At 47.5% G+C, this 18,855-nt stretch overlaps 1 protein-coding gene across 24 annotated transcripts in view; it reads left to right on the forward strand.

The window, feature by feature from the left end:
• Nucleotides 1–18,855, forward strand: part of NEXMIF (neurite extension and migration factor) — a 139,388-nt gene that overhangs the window by 110,421 nt on the left and 10,112 nt on the right. For 21 of the 24 annotated variants that reach the window (XM_083797701.1, XM_083797689.1, XM_083797688.1 and 18 more), the window contains one exon: nucleotides 16,102–16,226. The exons of 1 other annotated variant lie outside the window; for it this stretch is intronic. In XM_083797701.1, coding sequence (XP_083653827.1) covers nucleotides 16,151–16,226 — 76 coding nt within the window. In that variant the 5' untranslated portion in view covers nucleotides 16,102–16,150. Of the gene's footprint in view, nucleotides 1–979; nucleotides 2,442–16,101; nucleotides 16,227–18,855 lie in introns of those variants that run through there. 2 more of the 24 variants (XM_083797695.1, XM_083797678.1) reach the window with 1 other exon arrangement.

Raw genomic sequence — 18,855 nt, forward strand, 5'->3', positions numbered from 1 at the left:
ACGCTCTGCCTGCCGACGGAACAGCTGTTTTCTCGGGCAGCCCAAGCAGTGTTTGGAAATGCTGTCAGACTTGCAGACAAACCCGGACACCACAACCCAAGCCCTTCGCTGCTCCGCACGTCCCTGTGTGCAGGGCTGCCCGGTCCCCGCAGCCCTGCTCTCATCCAGCCGCTGCCAGCTCCCACCTCGCCGGGGTAAATTGGCTCTTCTGAAACATCTCACATCTCTTTGGGGCTGCTTTCAGCTCCGCAGCCCTAAGCTCGCTGCAGCCCATTTATCAGTTCCTGCTCAGAGATTTTTAGCGTGCACCAGGACATCATGTAGGTTTAACAAACAGGCTGAGAGACAAGCCATCCAATACCTTCTCCATTAACCTCTCAAACGTGGCATGCCAAAAGCCATCACTTTAAATTGCTGCAGGCCTCGTCCTGCTGTGAAAGCAGCCTTTCCCCCGCTCCTTGGATATACTTCGACATGCCAATCCCCATTTTTAAGATCCAGGGTGAAAAATCAGGCTCTGCCTGCTGCATCATTCACAGCATCATCTCTCCATGGTAATGGACAGGAATCCTCTAAGTGACTTCAGGATGTTGTGCTAACATCTTTTCCTTAAACGAGAGCTGTGGGCACAGCCCGAGGACCACTTAATTTCTGCAGTGCTGTTAAGTTTCTTCCACAGGCCGCCACCGTGCCAGCTTTGTCCCTGCTGTGGTTTTCCTCAGTGCAGCAGCCTGCTCAGCTCACACATCGTGGCTGCAGCCAGGAGCAGATCTGGTGGGTCCCAGCTTTGGTGCACAGAGGGCTGCAGCCCCTGGGTGCCTGCTCCCGGAGGCAGGCTCGATTTATTTGCTGCACGTCAAAGTGCCTGCGCATCATTTGCTTTCACCAAGATACCTTTGAAGGAGTTGCTACAGACTGAATTCGTAATGCACATTTGGGAGTTTTTGTTTTTTGTTTTTTGTTTTTTTCCCAGCAGTTATTAGCCATAATGAAATCCCAGGTCATTTTTAGCTGGCCCGTTATCTTTGAGATCCAGAGTTTGTCACTAATTTCCAGCGGTCTGAATCTGCAGAATTAACAGCCTCGTTCTGGGGGGGGGGAGGCAGCATTTTCAGGCACGGTTATTCCTCTTTTCTAGTCACACTAGCAAAGGCAGCGAGGAGCAAAGCTTTCTGGTAGCACACACTCTTGTCTTTCTGGAGCTGGCTTTGTGCAGGTCACCCTGACACCTCGCAGGGATGGGGAGCCACAGGGTTTGTGCTGCATCCCTCATCCAAAACTCACGGGGCATTGAAGCTGCACCATGAAGCTGCTCGTTTCCTTGTTATTACAGGTGGGTCCCGAAGGGGCGAGGGCAGCAGGAAGGGGATGATTTGGCAGAGATGTTTCTCAGCTCAGCAGGCACGCTTTGTTGCATGCACGCACAGCACTCCGCTTTGTCCACAGACGCCGTCCCTGGCCATTAATTTGATTTAGATGAGGTTAAATGAAACGTGCACACCTTGTTTTACTGGACTTCCATCAAATTGCTCCACAATAGCACCACTTATAGTGCACACAAATATGTCTTTCCACTCTCTGAGTGAAAGTAATTTATCAACAAGTGGTCCTTGTCCCTGTACCATGTAAAGTCTTTGTGAAATACACTTTTTACAGCAGGCTATGATTTGTACAACGTTTCTCCAGTTACAAATATGCTGTATTTCTCTTTTAAATGTTAAGATACAGAAGAATGAAAAGGAAGCGTGCAGGTTTGAATAATTTTTGAAGGGGAAAGCTATCTATTGTGCAGACCCTCCTTGAAATGAATAGATCTGCATTAAACGTGTTCTTGAACTTGGCGATGGACTTTGATTTAATCCATTGTAGAGGATATTTCACCGGTGTAAGTGAAATGCACGGAAGGGGAGAGCTGGGCAATTTTCCCTTCCCTACCACCTTTGTGTTTGTCAGCTGGTGGTGAGGGAATTGTTCCCTTCCCATCTGCTGGCGAGGGCGGTCAGTAATGGGGACGCTCACCGGGGCACGGGAGGCACACTTTCCCACCTGGAGGTTTGGGATCCACACCTCCTGCTGAAACCTTTCTGCATTTGCCTGTGTCTGTTCCACGTGGCCGGCCTGATCCTGCACAGCCCCTTCCCGGCATCGTGCCCCTCTACCTGTGGGGCACCACGTGCTGCACCAAGGCACCAAAGCGGGGTGTTCACTGCCCCTGCTTGGAGTCTGGTTTGCTTTATCCGGATGAAACTCTGCTTCTTTTTTTCCTTTCTTTTTTTAATCTTAACTCTTGAGCTGAAAAACAACGCACGGAGAAGAAAGCGCTTTCCAGAGCATGCTGTAGGCTGTATGCTTCAGCTGCACGTCTCCGCAACGGAACAGATGCTGTGGTTGCACCCCCGAGGAGATCACGGGCTGGAAGCACGCCCTGTCCTTGCCGCCTGGTAGGTGACATGGCCAAAGGTGGCGCTCCCCAGGGCTCCTGGACTTGGGAGCTGCAGTGCCCAGAGGGAGGCAGAGCAGGCACTGGCACCCGCGCGCTGGGAGCAGATCACCGGCTTCCCCGCTGTTTCCCTGTCTGTATCTCTGCTAAAAGGATTTGGCATAAGAGGAATTCAAAATCTTCTCCTTATTCTGCATCTGTCAGTGTTTCCTTGGAGGGATGTGTTATTTTTCAGCTGTCTGAGTAGTCTTTTCCAGGTGCAGTTGACGCTGGCATTTACAAACCACAGGGTTGCAGATCTGTACCGGTAAGCGCCACGTGTTGGCAGCAGGTAGCACCCACAGGTGCCTGCAGTCTGGGGAAGTCAGCACCCAGCTCTCTGAGCAAGCCAGCCCTCTGAAAGCCTACCCCAGTGCTTAGGAGCCACAAACTGCCACTGAAATACCAAGCAGTGTTACTGCTGGGTTGGTGAGCAGCCATCTGGAATCTCAAAACACCACCAGGAAAAAGCCACGGAGGCTGCAGCATCCAGATACAGGTGGACAAGATGAAGGACCCCGTGCAGGAAACCTTAACTCAGCAATTCCTTGCCGTCCTCGGCTTCTGGCTCAGCACTAATGCTATTTTAACATAGTTGCGTGGCTCGAGTTGCTGTGATTAGAGCAGCAATTTGCTGTGCGTTCTTCAAAATTGCCAATCAATTTCAGCTTGAAATAGATGAAAGCCCCCACATAAATGATGGCTGCTGTCCAGAAGGCTCTAAACAGTTTGGAAAATCTGAAATGGGATTCAAGTTGGTTGTACGAAGTGCAGGATCCCCAAGATCCCCTTGTGCATCCTTTAGCGCAGACTGGGGAATAAGAACATAAGCCTAAAAGGGAATAAGAAAAAAAATCAGGGTATTGTCTGGATTTTGTTAGATCCCTTGGAGAACCTCGATTCTGGGTGAATTTCAGGCAAAAGAGCCTGCCATAACTCGCGTGGTGGGAAAACCCACCGTGTTCGTGGCCATCCTCTGGCAGCCCCATGAGGGACGGATGCACCCAGAAGCGCTGGCACCGTTGACTGTGGCTGTGAGCTCCTTGGGGCAGCGGCGGCACCATGCAGCACCACAACGACACTGCACCTCCCTGACTATGCTTCTGCTGCCAAAGCAGAGCCTGCAGGCTCCGTTTTCCTTTGTGTTTCCCTCTTGTTGCTCTTTGTAGGGCTCTGTGATGAATGTCAGAGTTTTGTTACTGGGTGAATGGAGAATTTGGTCCAGGTAGCACTGGGTACCCACGGGTACGTCCAGCTGTCCAGTGCTTGCATCCTTCTCTTGGAAATTGAGGTGTGCTGCTCCTTGGCCAGAGTTTCACCAGGCACTCCTGTTGGTGTGGTTCTCCTTTCATCTTTGTACGTGGTTGAGGTCTGGGACAGCACCAACAAGTGATGGAGGGGTGATAATCACAGGGCCATCAGCAAGGAGCTCCCAGGGGAGCACCTCAAGGTGCAGCGTGTGGTGCTTGTGCAAAAAACACCAGCTTCTCGGCCAAATACTGGGCTGCACGGCCTGGAGGCTCAGCACTGCAGAGCATCCCCATCCCAGCAAGCGTTTGCTGGGCCAGAATCTGCAGGAAGGCCCCACAGACCCACTCTTGTCACAGGTGATGCGCTGACCAGGGTCTGGGCTTGGTTTTCTGGCGGAATCGGTGAAACTTTGGGTTTACGCTTCAACAGGCTGCTTGCTGCTTGGGTTTGACTTTGTCTCGGTCTCATTCTACATGGTGGGAGGCTCGGAAGTTTATCTAGAAAGAGGGTGGGATTTTGACCAGTTTCAAACATGGGTGGGGTTTTTTAGCAGTTTCAAAGAGAAGGGTGTTTTATTTTTAGTAGTTCCTGAGGTTTCCTATCACCGCTACTGATTTGCCCAGGATACTTTCAAAATCGCAGCAGTGTCCTCAAGAGGCTGGGAATACATCCGTGGTGACTCATGAGAAAGTTGAACAAAGACAAAGCATTTGCTTTTGAGGAAAAATGAAAAAAGTCCTGATTTGTGGAAAACAAAGTACTTAGGAGGGCTTTGCATGAGGCAAAGACAAATGGGCAGACCTCAAGCTCAGCGCACAGACACGCGTTTCCTCCCGTTACATTGCTTCTTGCCTCACCGATACTGCGAGCACAGATTTGGGTACGAAGTTTTTTATTTTTACTGAAGAATTGATTTCATGGCTGCCTTAAGTGAATAAAGCTGTGATGCATTAACTAATGTCAGGCACGGGATGTTTACCTATTTATCTTCTCTGTGGTGTTGCCTGTAGGATTTTTTTCCTCTGTTCTCCGAGACTCGTTAACGTTGCAGACATAACCGAGGTCCTCCTAATGAAACAATTGCAGCTCGATATGCAGAGCAACACCTCCAGCAAAAGCTGATAAATGCCTTTGTTTATGATCTTTCTTCCTGCTACGCTTTCGCGGAGAAAGAGCAGGGAAAGTTGGTGATTTCCCACTTCCAAAACGCTGGACGGAAGGGAAGCTGATGGGCGGCAGGCTGGGGATGCAAGCACGGCGGAGTCCCGGGCTCGGTGATTCTGAGCTGAGCAGTGAATATGAGTAATAATCCATGACCTCACTGTGATTAGAGATGAAAGAAGGCTGATGAAGGGACCCTGCCGTGACACAGAAAGGAATTAGACATTGTCTAAAGCCAGGGCAGTACTGGAGCATTTGGATTTCACATCTGAGATTCACGGGTGAATAATTCAACACTTGAAAAAATGCCTCAGCCACAGTGTGACATCTCCACATCTTCTTTCAGTGATATCCAAGACTTTAACTAAACATTGCTTCCCAGGGAGTTGGGGCAGCTGTCCAGATAGTTCTCCTCTTAAATATCAGCATTCCAGATTGTTACCTGGATACAGATGGAGGTTTGGACCGATATCTTAGGAGCTGCAGCCTCTCCGAAGGCAGGATTTCACCTTCAGAAATCGCCCTTAATGTTTGGCTGAACCCAAAACCTTTCCGAGTGAAAATTAAGAGAGGTATCTTTATATTTAATTGACACTTTGGGCTAATTGGGTGAGCCGCTAAGGCATGCGGAGTCGTGGATGGGATTGTTTGGGAATTTTAAATAAATGAGCCAGTTCTCAAAGGCAGATGTTGGGAGATTTATTAAACATGAACAGAGAAGTGGAGGAAAAGTAGAATGTGTATAAAACAGCCTTGTAAAATTACTTGCTGTTTTATAAATGCAGGAGCCCTATAAACTAAACCAGCCACTTGGTTTTAGAGCCAAATACAGGGCTATTAAATCTCTGCATTTGGTTAAACATACAGCACTCTGGAAATGCAAGCGTTAAAGTCTTCGTACAACCTTAACTCTGCTTCCTAGAACATATACATTATAATAAGTCTTTAAATAAATGATCACATATTATTCCTCAAATAATTCATCCTTTTTCTGAATTATTAGCTAAAAATGGATGGTATCTTATAATCATCATCAATTCAGACACCTTATCAGGCCTGATAAATTCTTTTCACTGTGTGATAAGTGTTTTGATCATTTGCTTTTCCTACCTACCCCCATTCCCTTTTTAGTCAGAAGCATCAGCTCCTTCAGAGGCACATCACAGGATGAGACTTTGAAGCTATTTTACCTGTAAAACGTGGCGGTCCAGCCGTGCCAGCTAGGTGAAACCTCTCACTCTGCAGTGACAACATGCTCAAGTCAGTGGTCGTGGCGTGGCTGCTGTAAGTCACGTCAGGATTTGCCTTGTCTGGGGGACCCAAAGCTCCGAGGTGGCAGGAGCAGGACAGAGCAGCTAACCTGTCTGCTCAGGCTTGTGGTTTTCCTGGTGCCCATCTTCCCCTATCTTACTCATTTTTGTGTGCGCGTGCGTGATTTGAAAGCAAGAGCAAACCAGCAGGAGTAACCCCAGCTTCGTGCTCCAGAGCTAAAAGCACAGGCTTCCCTTTCCCAGCACAGGAAGCATGCAGGAATGGCACAGAGCTGGAAGTTTAAAAAGGAAATCATATGGAAGAGGCCATCTGCTATCAATGCGGTCATTTATATGTATATAAAAAGGAAAAATCCTTATAAAACTTCAAGTTGTTGCTGAATATCCAAGAGCTCTGGCTAGGAACTTTAATGGCCGAGGGGCTGCAGGTAAATGAGGAACAGAGCGCCGTTTGGGGGCTGCGCTCACCCCTGCCTCTTTCCTAGCAGCCTGGCTTACCCAGATTCTCCAGGTCTGTAGCAGACTTGTTTGTATTTGATGCTGCCCATCACATGTCCATGGTAAGGAAACTGTGCCCTGGAGCCTGGGTTGTGCTGTGAGTGCTTCTGCCCAGCACGTCTGGGCACAACTGTCTTGCAGAAAAGGGCCTTGTGCCATTTGCAGAACACTAAGGCAGCATTAACGGGCGTGTATATGAAAGGTGGGGTGAAGGAGCCCTTCCTCCCGACACCCCGGCTTCATTTCTTCCCGTGTCTAATCCAGGCGCTCCGTTGTTTGCTCTTTCTACCCGTGCTTTTATGAAAATTCTGTGTATTTTAGAAATTAGCACTTTTTATCCTGAGTCCATATATGTTAATTGCTAATAAGAGACAAACGAGCTTTTCCAAGATTTCTTTTTCACTATAAAATTTCTAATTTGGAGATATTAGAAAAGAGAAATGTTTACCCCACTAGGGTTACTGCAAATATCCTGATGAGTTTTCATATCCTCCTCCAACACCAGCAGGCTTAATTGCCCTCTTTAGTCCAAACTTCCATGCATTACAAATTCATGCAGGAAAAAAATAATTTTTTCTCTCTTCTTTTTCTTAAACCTGGTGGTTAACAGTGATGAGAAGAAACTATTTCTAATAGGGGATCTTAAGAGGGAATCATAAAGTTTAGGCCTGAGCCTTTTCTTCGGCGTACCTCTGTGAAATCCATTTCCTCATGCTATTCTGGCTCTGCATTAATCCATATCTTTAAACAAAATTTTACACACCATTCTTCAGCTGAGTTATTCGATAATATCCAGTGTGCAAGGAACTGTGAAGCATCCCCATTCTTAGAAAGCTTCTTGTAATATTAATGTACTTGACCTTGGTCTCTCATATTTCCTGATTAGGTTCACAGGAAGGGTTTGCGAAGCTTTTAAGATACTGTCTTGTAGACCTATACGTAAATACTGCAGTAGAAAGAGAATTTTGGTAATAAGTTTATTTAAATGAAGCAATTCTGCCCATCAAGAAATCTCCATCCTGAACTATTCTTTAATGTCTTTTGTTATTTTAGACTAGCCTGATACATAATTAGCTTTGGAGAGGTCCTTGTGTTTTTGTAAGGTTAACACCCACGTATCTCACTGAATTTTCAGCCTTTGCAGATTGGAGTTTTTAATCATTCCAGCCTAATTTTCTCAGAAACGCAGGCCCTTAACATTTCTGATTTATCTTAACTTTATAGCCAGCGACTGAGCGAAAGCTACACGTTTGGAATACTGTTGCTTTTAAGGAGGAAAGGCATAACGCAGTGTTGCAGTCTGCCTGTCATCCTGCTGCCCATGGTCCCGCAGGCAGAGGTTTCTTCAGCTCCACAAAGAAAAATTTCTATTACAGCATCTGCATTTTCCCGTTCAGTTTGAGACTTTCCTGCATGTCAGGACAGAGTACGGTATCTCAAGCTTTATTTTTATAAATGGCACGTAGTTTGTTAAGTGCCCTCCTAATTTTACTGCCTACAGTAAATCCTGCATGCTGTGGATTCGCACACGTAGCTCGGTCTTTGTGTCCCGGTTCTGTCTGAGCCAGGGTTTTACCTCTCATGCAGGCTGAAAAATGCAGGCAGCTGAGGTAGGGGATGCTTTTTAAAGGGCCTCAGTCCTCCGTTCCTCTATTTTGGCTCTTGTTTTGCTTTGTGGTTTACTGCTGGTGGTGGTCTGTGGTTTTAAGATTTGTTTGGTAAGCCTCATTAGTGCGCTGCTCCCTCTCATCCTGTTCTTGCCAGCCTGCTGTAACAATTTCTTACCAGTTTGCTCTTAGATCCTTCCGAAAAAAATCTTTGTATAGATGTTGTAGAGCAGCATGGGGCAGCACAGGGTAGAGCTGTGCTTTTACTGAGCATCGGTGTTTTGATTTCCTGTTTACTGGAAGCAGGTCGGCTAGAAGATAAGAAGCCCAGCTGATTTGTGACCTTCATGGACCTACAGAGCAAATCAGTCCTAAAACACGTGCCTGTGCCGTGGCACAGGACGTCTGGCTTCTTCTCTTTCACATACATTCAGGTCTAACGCCTTCCTCCTCACCCAGACAATGAACCCAGCCTCGCTTGGCTTTCCATTGCCCTTGTTCCTCCCCGTTTGCTTTTGGGCTCACATTCTCCTTGCTTCTCCCGTGTTTTCAGTCCTTCTGGTTTCCTCAGTCCTACTTGGACCTTTTTTTGGCCCACGAGGTTCCCATTTTCCCCTGTTACTGCTCAGCCTCACTCTGCCCCTTGCACACGCAGGCTGCAGCTATTTTTCTCTGCCTTCTGACGGCTTTGTCTTTTGGGTTTAGCAGCTGTCCTTCCCCTACCACAGCACTGCTTTATGCTGAAATACACCGTGCTCCAGACATTCCTTCACGCGTTTCAGCTTCTCAAGGCTTTTAATTGCCGCCTTTTTCCCTTTATGATATACTGCTGTTCTTGATGTGTGAGAATACATTTACAGAGAAAGCTCCTTCTGTATTTTACATGTGCTTTGTCAGGAAGGCTATAATTTTGTTCACTTCCTTCCTTTTTCCTTAAAGTTGTTTGTGACAGGTCTTGAAACACTGGCACCTTATGTCCTCTCGGAGTAAGGTCAGAAACTGTCATTTATTTCAGAATCTGCTCAAAAATAGTCAGCTCTTAATATCTTATCTCGGGGTCTGCTGGAGTTGGGGCTCGGGCTCTGTGATAATTGTTGCTTCTGCTTTCAGCTGAGAAGAAAGTGGAGGCTTGCTATGAATATTAACAAGCCATCCATCCTTTACACCTTCTGGGAACACACGAGTTCTTAAATTGTTTCTTCTCATGATTTTTGTGTTCTCCATTTTCTCCGCAAGCTCTTTTTTTATCAACTTTTTTTTTTTTACCCCGGATTTATTCGTAATTGGAGGCTTTTATCCGTATTTATATCTAGGTTGCCAAACCTATTCTCAGTTAATGTTTGTTCTATCAAACCTCACCTCCTCGAAGGGTTTTGGATGTCTCACAGCTGGATTTAACCCACTAAGACCTTCTTCGTCTTCTCTTTCACTTTGGCCGTTTGTCCATGGTCATCCTTGATAGGATGAAAGTCCAGGGAACAGCTAGGGGATTGATTTCCTCTCCAGGATTTTATGGGAAAAAAGCTCTGAAACTGGAACCCGTAAGTCTGGCATCCATTTCGTGGACAGGGGAAGCACTTTATGATGGGCAGAGAATACCTTTCCTTATGAATTTCTCCTTTTGAACCATACCGGTTCTGGAAACCTCATGTACTTTTTGTATTTTTTCTTTTCATGTTGTTGGGCAAAATTCAGACCCTTGGCCTAAATAAATATAAAAATGTCAATTCTTGGAAAAATGGGTTTAGCAGGAGAGGCACTTCTAGAGAACCTCTTTTTAGAGACTTAGTAGTAAAATCTATCCCCATCTGCTGGCAAGTGAAAATTTTTATCAGTTCACCCACCCATTGTCAAATTACTGTGAAAAAGCAAGGGTGAGGTAAAATCCTCGGGATAAAAGGGATTTGGGAATGTCAGAATCCAGCAGGAAAACAGCATCGTTGGGGTCAGTCCTGCCCCGCTTCCCTGCAGCGGCGTTCGCAGTGCCCCATGACGCTTTCTCCAAGAGAAGCTCTCTATCCTATGTCCAGCACAGGTTTCAGTGGGGCTAGAAGGGGGGGAAAAAAGGATATTTTTCCCTGCAGAGGCCTTGCTGCCCATTTTGTCAGCACAGAAGGAGGTGTGCGGTGTGGTGGCCTTGCTTTGGAGAGGAGCCGTGCAGTCAGGGCTGCAGCCTGGCGAGGCGAGAGTCGCGCTTTGGTCTCTTTGGGAGAGCTTTATTTCTGTTTACGTCTGATTCGTGGCAGATGGCCCTGAACTCTATCTTTTAATTCTGCCTGAGAGTTAATGAAGTCCAGCAAGGGCAGAAGACGTTGTTAGGAAGAGCACAGCATGTTCTGCATCCATTCGTACCGGGGAGAGAGCTGAAGTCTTTTCTACTATTACTCTGCTGAATGTAAATATCTCAGAGACATTTACATGGTATTTCTTTTTAAGCATATAATGTTTTCATTCAAAAGTATCATAATTCTTAAAAGACCTGTCAGAGGCTCTGACATGTAATTAATTTCTCTAAAGCTCTTTTTTTTTTGAAAGATGTAACCACATATATAGAGCTCCTTCCAACACCTGCGCTTATTCACAACTCTGCAGAAAAAAGCCACATCTTCTGCTTTGCTTCTTCCCCCTCTTCTCCAGAAAAAGATTTTCCTTCGCTGTGGATACTCCCTTTCCATCTGCCCCCGTGATCTACAACAAATAAAAGCGCTTGCTATGTGGAAGGTGTGTGTAAATAGGAATTGCCACGTTGGGTTTTGTCTGGGTGCTTGCGACCTTTTGTTTATTCAGCTTCAAGCTGAAACACTCTTGTAACTTTAATTATGGAACAGCTATCACTAACCCCTAATCTAGTCCATCTAATACAATTCCCATATGTGTAGGTGGGCTTGCAGTCAGTCTGGCAGGCTGTTTATTTTTACCTGGTGGATTTTTATTTTTTTTTCCCTCTGCTTGGGAGTGTTCAGCAGGATAGTGCTGGTGCTGAGGACACGTGGCCAAGCCCTGGATTGCGCGGCAGGTGTGGCATGCTGGTGCCTGTGGTCCTCTCCGAGTGCTTCCAGGACGCTGCTGAGACTGTGGCCGCCTTCTCTGCAAGATGCCAGGAGCTGAACCACCGCTGCCTCCCAGGGAGAGCTGGCAGAGGCCAGCCTCGGAGGATTTTTTCCCTGGGCTGGCGGCTGAGACCAGAGCACATCCTCTCGCCGCAGCACCACTGATAGCAACGAGGGATGGACCCTTACCTATAAGATGTCCACTTGGGACCTTGCCCTGCTGGGGGAGAAGGACATTGTCTGGTTGAGAAAGAAGCAAAGCAGCTTGTCGCTGTCTTTGTAGAATACACCCTTTGAGCAGAGGCATTTTTCCCTCACGGTTGTGTAAACCAGCAGTGCTTCCCCTTTCACCTTGAGGAAAGTGCTAAAATCCAAGATGTACAAAGAAGTGTCAGTTCTAAGTGAACATAAAACCCATCATTTCCTCGACTCAAGCGTAGAAGCACATCCAGATGTTTTAGTTTTGTAATTCGGGCATTTCGTCCTCTGCTGTAGGCAAATAACTGGCACCCACCCATTTCATTTCCAGCCGGGAGCATTGTTTACATAGCTCTTGCTTTGTGTACGTGTTGAATTTATAGGAAGAGAAATAAGGACAAGAAATATTGCGTTTTTACTCCAAAGAACTGACAAAAAAGTGTCCCACCAAGTGTGCACAGGCTCTTGCTCACTGGGAGTAGAGAGAGCTTGTGGGGCCTTAGCCTGGGCATCCATCGGCTTTCATTCTCTGGCCACATCTGTCTTTGGAGACAGTGCTCCACAACTGCAGTGCCCATAAACCTTCTTGGGTGTCTTTTTAAAACAGAACGAAGTAGTGCTTTGGGTTACTTGGCCACCTGGGCTGAAGAACACCTGCTCCCAAGGTGATGGACCTGCTGCGAAGGTGATGGGAGGTGTAAATCTGAGGATCCATTTGGGTGCTGTGTTTGTGTTCTGCTGGACACGTGCACACCACGTAGTTGCTAACAGCTTTTGCACAACCCCGTTAGGGTGAGTAGTGGGAAGATGTAGGGGAGACGCGAGGAGTGGAGAATGCTCTCGGCTTTGATGCTGAGGGTTTTTCCAAGGTGCTTGCAGTCCTTCGCCTGACATGAGCTGTAGGGCTGAAAGGGATTTCTCCAGGTCACCCAGTCCTGTGTGCTGCCCTCACAGCCCATTTTTTCCTGTCCTTCTGCCCATTAATTTGTCCATCTCTTGCTTTAAACCAGTTGCATTATTTTCCATCTCCACTGCTTGCTTTCTGCAACTTCATCCCTTCCATCTCCTTTCATAGCCAGTATCTTTTTCAGTTATGCCAGCTGTGATCTTAGCAGACCAAAGCCCTAAAGTACGCGGCACAGTCGAGACAAGCCTGTCCTGCCAAATTCCTCCCGGTGACTGAACCACCTGTGACTGTCCTTGTAGCCCAGCCTGCCAGGCTGTGCTCCTGCCCTCCTCCTCCTCAGGACACCTGCAGTCCATCCGACTCCGTGGCTTTGACCATCCTCTTCCTCCATGCACTCCGGCTCCAGTCAAGTTCATAAACTTCAAGCTGGTGACTGAATTTCCTCCTGCTGGTTCTTCACAATAGCGTGACCTCAGCCATGTGTATCTTCAATGGCTGGACGTTGTCTGCAGCCCGAATCCTCTCCCCTTTGTTCTGCTGTCTGCACATGGCTCTGTTCTGTGCTCTCCTGCTACCCAGCATATTCTCTGCCTATTGCCTTTATACCCCAGGTCTCCATCGGTTTAGTTTTTCTTCCCAGGGACCCAGCTGTTCTTCTCCTCTTTGTTATTCCCAGTCTTCGGTTTCCTCTGGTTCTGCATTGCGTCAAGCCCCTTTGTCAGCTTTTCTTTCACAGTAGCTGGTGTTTCTCCCTGTCCGCCTTGGGAGCTGACCTTTCGTGGTCACAGCACTCTGGAAAGGTCCTCTTGTTCAACAGGTCTCTGCAAACTTCAAAATTGCCTGTTTCATTTGCACTTCATCTCTCTTCAGCCGTGTCTGAAGATCCCCCATCTGAACTCTTTTCAGTTCTTTCCAGCTCGTTTCTGGAGCTCGGCTCCGCACTGCGAGGTACCGCAGTCAAGGCTACAGGCACAGCCCCTCAGTTCTTGCATTTCGTCCTTCTCTTTGTCTTCTCCCGTCTTTGGATCACAGCCACCAGAAACTTCCCTCCCGTGCCTCCCTCCCCCTTATGCACACATATCCCCCCAAATAATAATAAGAGATTAGAAATCCCCCAGGTTTCCAGCCCCGTAGGCTCCCTTTTTCCGCCTCTGACTGCCTGACCACCTGCTTGCCGCTCGCTTGGCGTCTGCCCAGCTGAGCCCTGCTGTCTCCTTGGGGTCTGCCCGTTATGTCCCCGGGAGCAGGAACGAGGGGCAGACAGTCCCGGGGGCAATAGGATGGTGCCTTCCTGACAATGCTCGGGTCTCTCTTTGTAAGCTCTCTGGTGTTTTATGTCCCTGTTACGGTTTTCTCTCTGGAGATGTTTTGTGTGCTGCAAGTGACACATCCACACTGCTGGAGAATTACTGTTCCTGCCTCTGTGTTATGTTTTATTCAGTGAAAGCCATTATTTTAATATGGCTGTGACGATGTTACCCATTGAAAACAGGCCTGCTGTGTCATTTTGCACCAAACTGCTCTGAGCAGGTACATCCCAGCAAAAGTCAGACCAGCAAACCAGTGCAGAAGTGATGCTGGCGCTTTTGAGCCATGTGGGAAGGTGGAGGATATGACCATGGGTTTTGGCTTGTTCTGCTGCTAGACCAAAGACTCGACTTGCAGCATTGAGCCTTGTACAGCAGCGCTAGGTCATCTCTTGTCCTTCAACCTTGTTCCTGTAGGTTAAAGTGAAAAAAGTTCTGTAGTATCCTGATTTGGTTTCTGCACTTGGATAACTTGAAATATTACCATGATTCTCCTTATGAATATAATTGTTATTATTAAATATTCCTGTGATGGCCATACTCCAAGTCCTGTGTAGGACTGAGGCCGTGTTTTTGCTGGTGCTGTAAAATGAGAAACCACTGCCCATCCTTTGGAGGACAGCAGATTGAAACGGGATCAACTGGACACAGCACGAAGCTGCCACCTGCATTACCACAAGGTTCTCTGGAGGCCAGCAGCATCAACAAGGTAGGAGGACATAATTAGAGAAATCAGCAGAATAAAGCACAGGTATAGTCTCTGAACCCACAAGTCCCTTAGCTGCGGAGCGTCACAAGCAAGGTGTCTGGCACGGTGTCTCCCCGTTGACTTGGCATCGGCTGGTGGCCATCAGAGGGATGGAGCCTGCACCTTGAGGTGTCGGCATGCCCTGGTGTGGCTGTCCCCGTGGCAGGGGGTCCGTTGGAGGTTTGCAGCACCAACACAACGCCTGCTGGCCCTGACGTCATGGTCGTCGCGAGAAGGAGGAGGTGCCCCTGCTTGATAAGCCTCTCCTGGAGCATCACCTTCACACTTCAGAAGCATGGTGGAGATCAGCGTGCAGGAATGCTGGTTATAAACGTCTGTGTTTTGGAGATGCCGGTCTGATCAGCCACAAGTGCACTTTGAGTGCTCCGAAGTGAGCCCGTGAGCAGCAGGTTCAGATCTGTGAACGCACATAGCCAAATGTGCTCGGTGCTGGCTCCAGCGAGCTTTTGTTGACCACGGTGGGAACCCGAGGCAGCGGGGAGAGGAGGCTTAGAGGAGCAGACCGACTCGTCCTGAGCTTTGAAATACGGATTTGCATCAAAGTCAAACTCTCCGGGTTAGTTAAATATTCCTCTAAATATGCAGAGGAGTTGGGTTACTGATGCTTGTTATTCTTATCTTTCCCTCAGTGTCACAACATCTTTAAGTTTGGTGAAGGTTTCACTTACTGAGGCGGTTTTAAAGATTTCACATTAATTAAGAGGACTCCACTGCAAATCTGAATATGAATGACATTCGGCTGCTGAACCCGGGGCAGAGAGCACTGCGGGATAATCAGGCATCGACGAATGTTGATTTAAAAACAAAAAACGGTGCTTTGGTCTCGTACTTGTTCTGAGAGAGAAAAAAAAAGTTGAGCTCAAGCTGCCAGAAGTTAGATTCAGTCTTTAATTTCTGGTCAAAGAGGCACGATTCTGTTCATCGGGAGCATCCCCTCGGGTTGTTCTCTGCTGCCCACTGCACCATGTCCATGCCAATGCACGGCAGCAGGTGACATGGGAATGAGGGCAGCTCCCCGAGGAAGGAGTAAGAAGGGTTTCCAATGAAAAATGAGGCTAGATACTTCTTCCCCAAAATCTCCGTAGGTGAGATTTTTTTGTGCCTGGCAGCGCTTGGAGGAGGAGAGCCTTCACTGGCAGCTGGGGCAAGCAGTTGTCAGACGGGATATCTGAGTTTTTCTTCCAACCGTGCCACTGAGCTGCTGTTGTCTGACCTGGGGCGAGCCCCCTCTTCTCTGTGTGCCTGCTAACCCGTCTGCTAAATTGAAAGAATAATGCTTACCTGCTTTTGGAAAGCAATTTCAGGTGATGGGAAAGGCACTGCAGAAGTGCAGAGCGCTGCTCCACTTCCTAAAGGAGGACTTCAGGGAAGGAAATGGGGATATATATCATTTTAACCCTGCTGAAATACATCGGACTTGGCTTTTGGAGTGGAAAAGTGAAAATATGATAGCCTAAATAAATAGCATTTGTCCTCTTAAGCAGGGTGAGGGCAGCATGTAATGTTGTGGGGCTTTTTTTATTGTTGTTATTTTTTATTCATGGTTCCTTGAGCTGATTTTGGGAATTGTACTGACTGTGGTTATGTTTCTGGAAATGTGCAGGTTGGCCAGATGCAGTGGGGCATGGAATGAACAGAAAGAGGTTAAATTGATGGATGACCAACAAGAGCAGGATTGTGCCTCAGAAGACCAAGAAACTATCCTGATTAATGGGGTGAAAGAAAATGGTAAGGAACTTAATTACAGTACATGAGGGAGCAGTGACAATTTGCAAGCCAACTTATTTTCCTAATTCCTTTCATGTATTTAATTTTAGTGGTTTGCAGGTATCTCCATGATACGGAGCAGTAGGGCAAGTGGGTATTTTCTGCACTCCAGCTATGGATCTACAGCTTTTGAGGTCTTAACAAGTACTGCTTTGGCCCATGCATATGCATGGCTGGAAATGTTTATGTGCACATGGAGTTTGAATTATGGATTTTAGTTCAGTTTGAATTATGGATTTTAGCTCGGTTTCTTAGGGAAAAAAGTCATAGGAGATTATGCAGCCCCTCTGCTGGGAATCTGTCCCCCTCTTTGCAATTACATAAACCAGTCTCAGCCTGGTTTAACTGAGGGTTTTCGGTCCCTACAAATTTAGGGGAAATTAGAGCTTGGGTTACAGACCTGAATTAGCACCCAGTGCTGAGGCAGAGCTCGATGTTTTCATTCTAAACGTTTTTATGGCTAATTTTATGGATTTTTAGAACTTTTGTTGGCCTGCAAATCCTGCAATGTGTGCATATAAGCTGGACCCTGTTAGATATCTAGGACTCGGTTCTCTGATGCTGCGTGTTCAGATCCTTCTGTCTTACCAACGTGAGGTTTGCCCTAGCAGGAGCGTGTAGAGGCACATGTTGTTCTCATTCATTACCCAAAACCTGGAGCGACTCCAGGCACACGGGTGCCCGTGAGGACCCCGCAACATGTGCTGGCGGCAGGTGAAGCGTACGCTGGCGCTCTCCCGTACAGTGTAATTTTGAAGGTCTCCGTCTTTGCCAGCCCATCTTGTTCATGACTGCACACAGCTGATGGCAGCTGCTGGAGCTACAAGGAGGTTTTCCAGCCATCTGATCGAGTAGGCAGTAAAATCAGCAGGTACCTCCTCAATGAAGACTGGGGTGATTTCTAGAACCCGATACCACTTCCATGAGGTTAAATTAAACAGGACTTAAGAAGAGCTTTAATTAAACATCGTTGTGTAGGAGTTGCTGCTGAATCCAAAGCAGAGAGATGCCAGGTAGCTCTGGTGCCACCATCTCCCTGTTGGTGACATTAGGACTGGGGCTGGGGCTTCTTGCACCCTCTCACCCTCGCTACAAATCGGTGCTCGCTGTACCGGCCACGGTTAATCCAGAGCAGCCTGCAGGCTGCTGAAATGCACCCTCAGACACTGGACTCCTTCTAGAGCTGATTTACAACAGGATGGTGCAGTGTTCTTCTGCTATAACTGCCCGTATGCTTTTGGATGGTTATTGAGTTAAACCTGAAAAAGGCTTTTTTGGTGCTCCAGTATTTTTCTTTTTTTAACTGTGGTCTTTCTTTGTATTGCTTTGGAGCTTCAATTGATTATGCGCCTGATTTTAGGACAATGCAGCCCCTATAAATAAAGCTTGGGCATTTGTGTTTCACAAGAGTGAAGTTTACTTTTGTAACTAAAAAAAACCCACCTGCGGACAGCTTATTTTATATTACAACATCTCTGTGTATTTAATGCAGTATTTGAGATTGATTTTGAGCTCTCCACCTCCCTCTTTCTTTGAGTCTTGCAGCATTCACAGATATTCTTTTATCCTCAAATTTTCCATGCTTCCTGTCAGCTCCAAGCTGATTTTTATTTTCTTCTGAAGTGGAAGTGCACTGGTTAATTTGTTTTGCTGCTTAAGGAAAAAGATACCACCTCTGCATTTCTGATCTAAAAATGGTGGGAGGGACCCAAAACGAGCTTTATTTTGCTTTTTAACCCTTCTCGAGGAGGGAAACAGCACCGATTTCCAGAAAGTCAGTCTGTTCAAGCTGCATACAGGCATTGAATTGCATTTCTGGTTTGGTTTGTGTACCATTCGGAAGGTTGTTCAAAGCTTTTAGAAGGCTGGACGGCTCTGACTGTAGCTTGCACGTACTGGCTTAAGTCTTAAATGACAGCTCCATCCGTGAGGCCTCACGTAACTCGGGGCAGCTTTTGGGATCAGCTCTGGGGGTTTAGGGCAAGCCATGTCACAGCGGAGTGGCTCCATACCGCGTGGCTGGGTGCTCCTTTCCGTCTGTCCCAGATGGATGCGCTCGGGTGGCTTGGCATGCTGTCCTCCTGGTGGGACGGTGCTGTGGCAGCCGTCCTCGCAGGGACCAGGTTCACCCTTGGGTAGGGTGGCTTTTGGAGCAAATGCCCTTGTCACAGAGGGTTGCAGGAGCTACGTAGGTGCCACATCACTTTGCGTGCCCTGCTCTTGCAGTGGGCTGGTGCTTCAGTGCTTGTTCCCCCTGAATACCCATGTGGGATTCCCAAAATCCTCGTCGTGGGGCCGGGATGTGCTTCTCCACGCCTCCCAGTGCCACATCAGGTGGGGCTGCCCCTCTGCTGGCATTGCGCGGGGTCTCACCCCACCAACCTTGGGTTTCAGCAAAATGGTCGGCCAGGTAAGCTGTGTGCTGGGACAAAAGCAACAAAAGCTCGAGGCTGGCAGAGGTCTCCACCTGTTCTGAATGCACACATTTGTGTGTTTTTATAATACAGAAATAGCCGAGCATGTTCATGGGTAAAAAGACATTGCATTTCCATGTCAAGGGTCATACCGTCCGCTGAGCCAGAAGTTGGAT

The sequence above is a fragment of the Anser anser genome, assembly GCF_964211835.1.
Source record: "Anser anser genome assembly, chromosome: 13".
Taxonomy (NCBI): Eukaryota; Metazoa; Chordata; class Aves; order Anseriformes; family Anatidae; genus Anser; species Anser anser.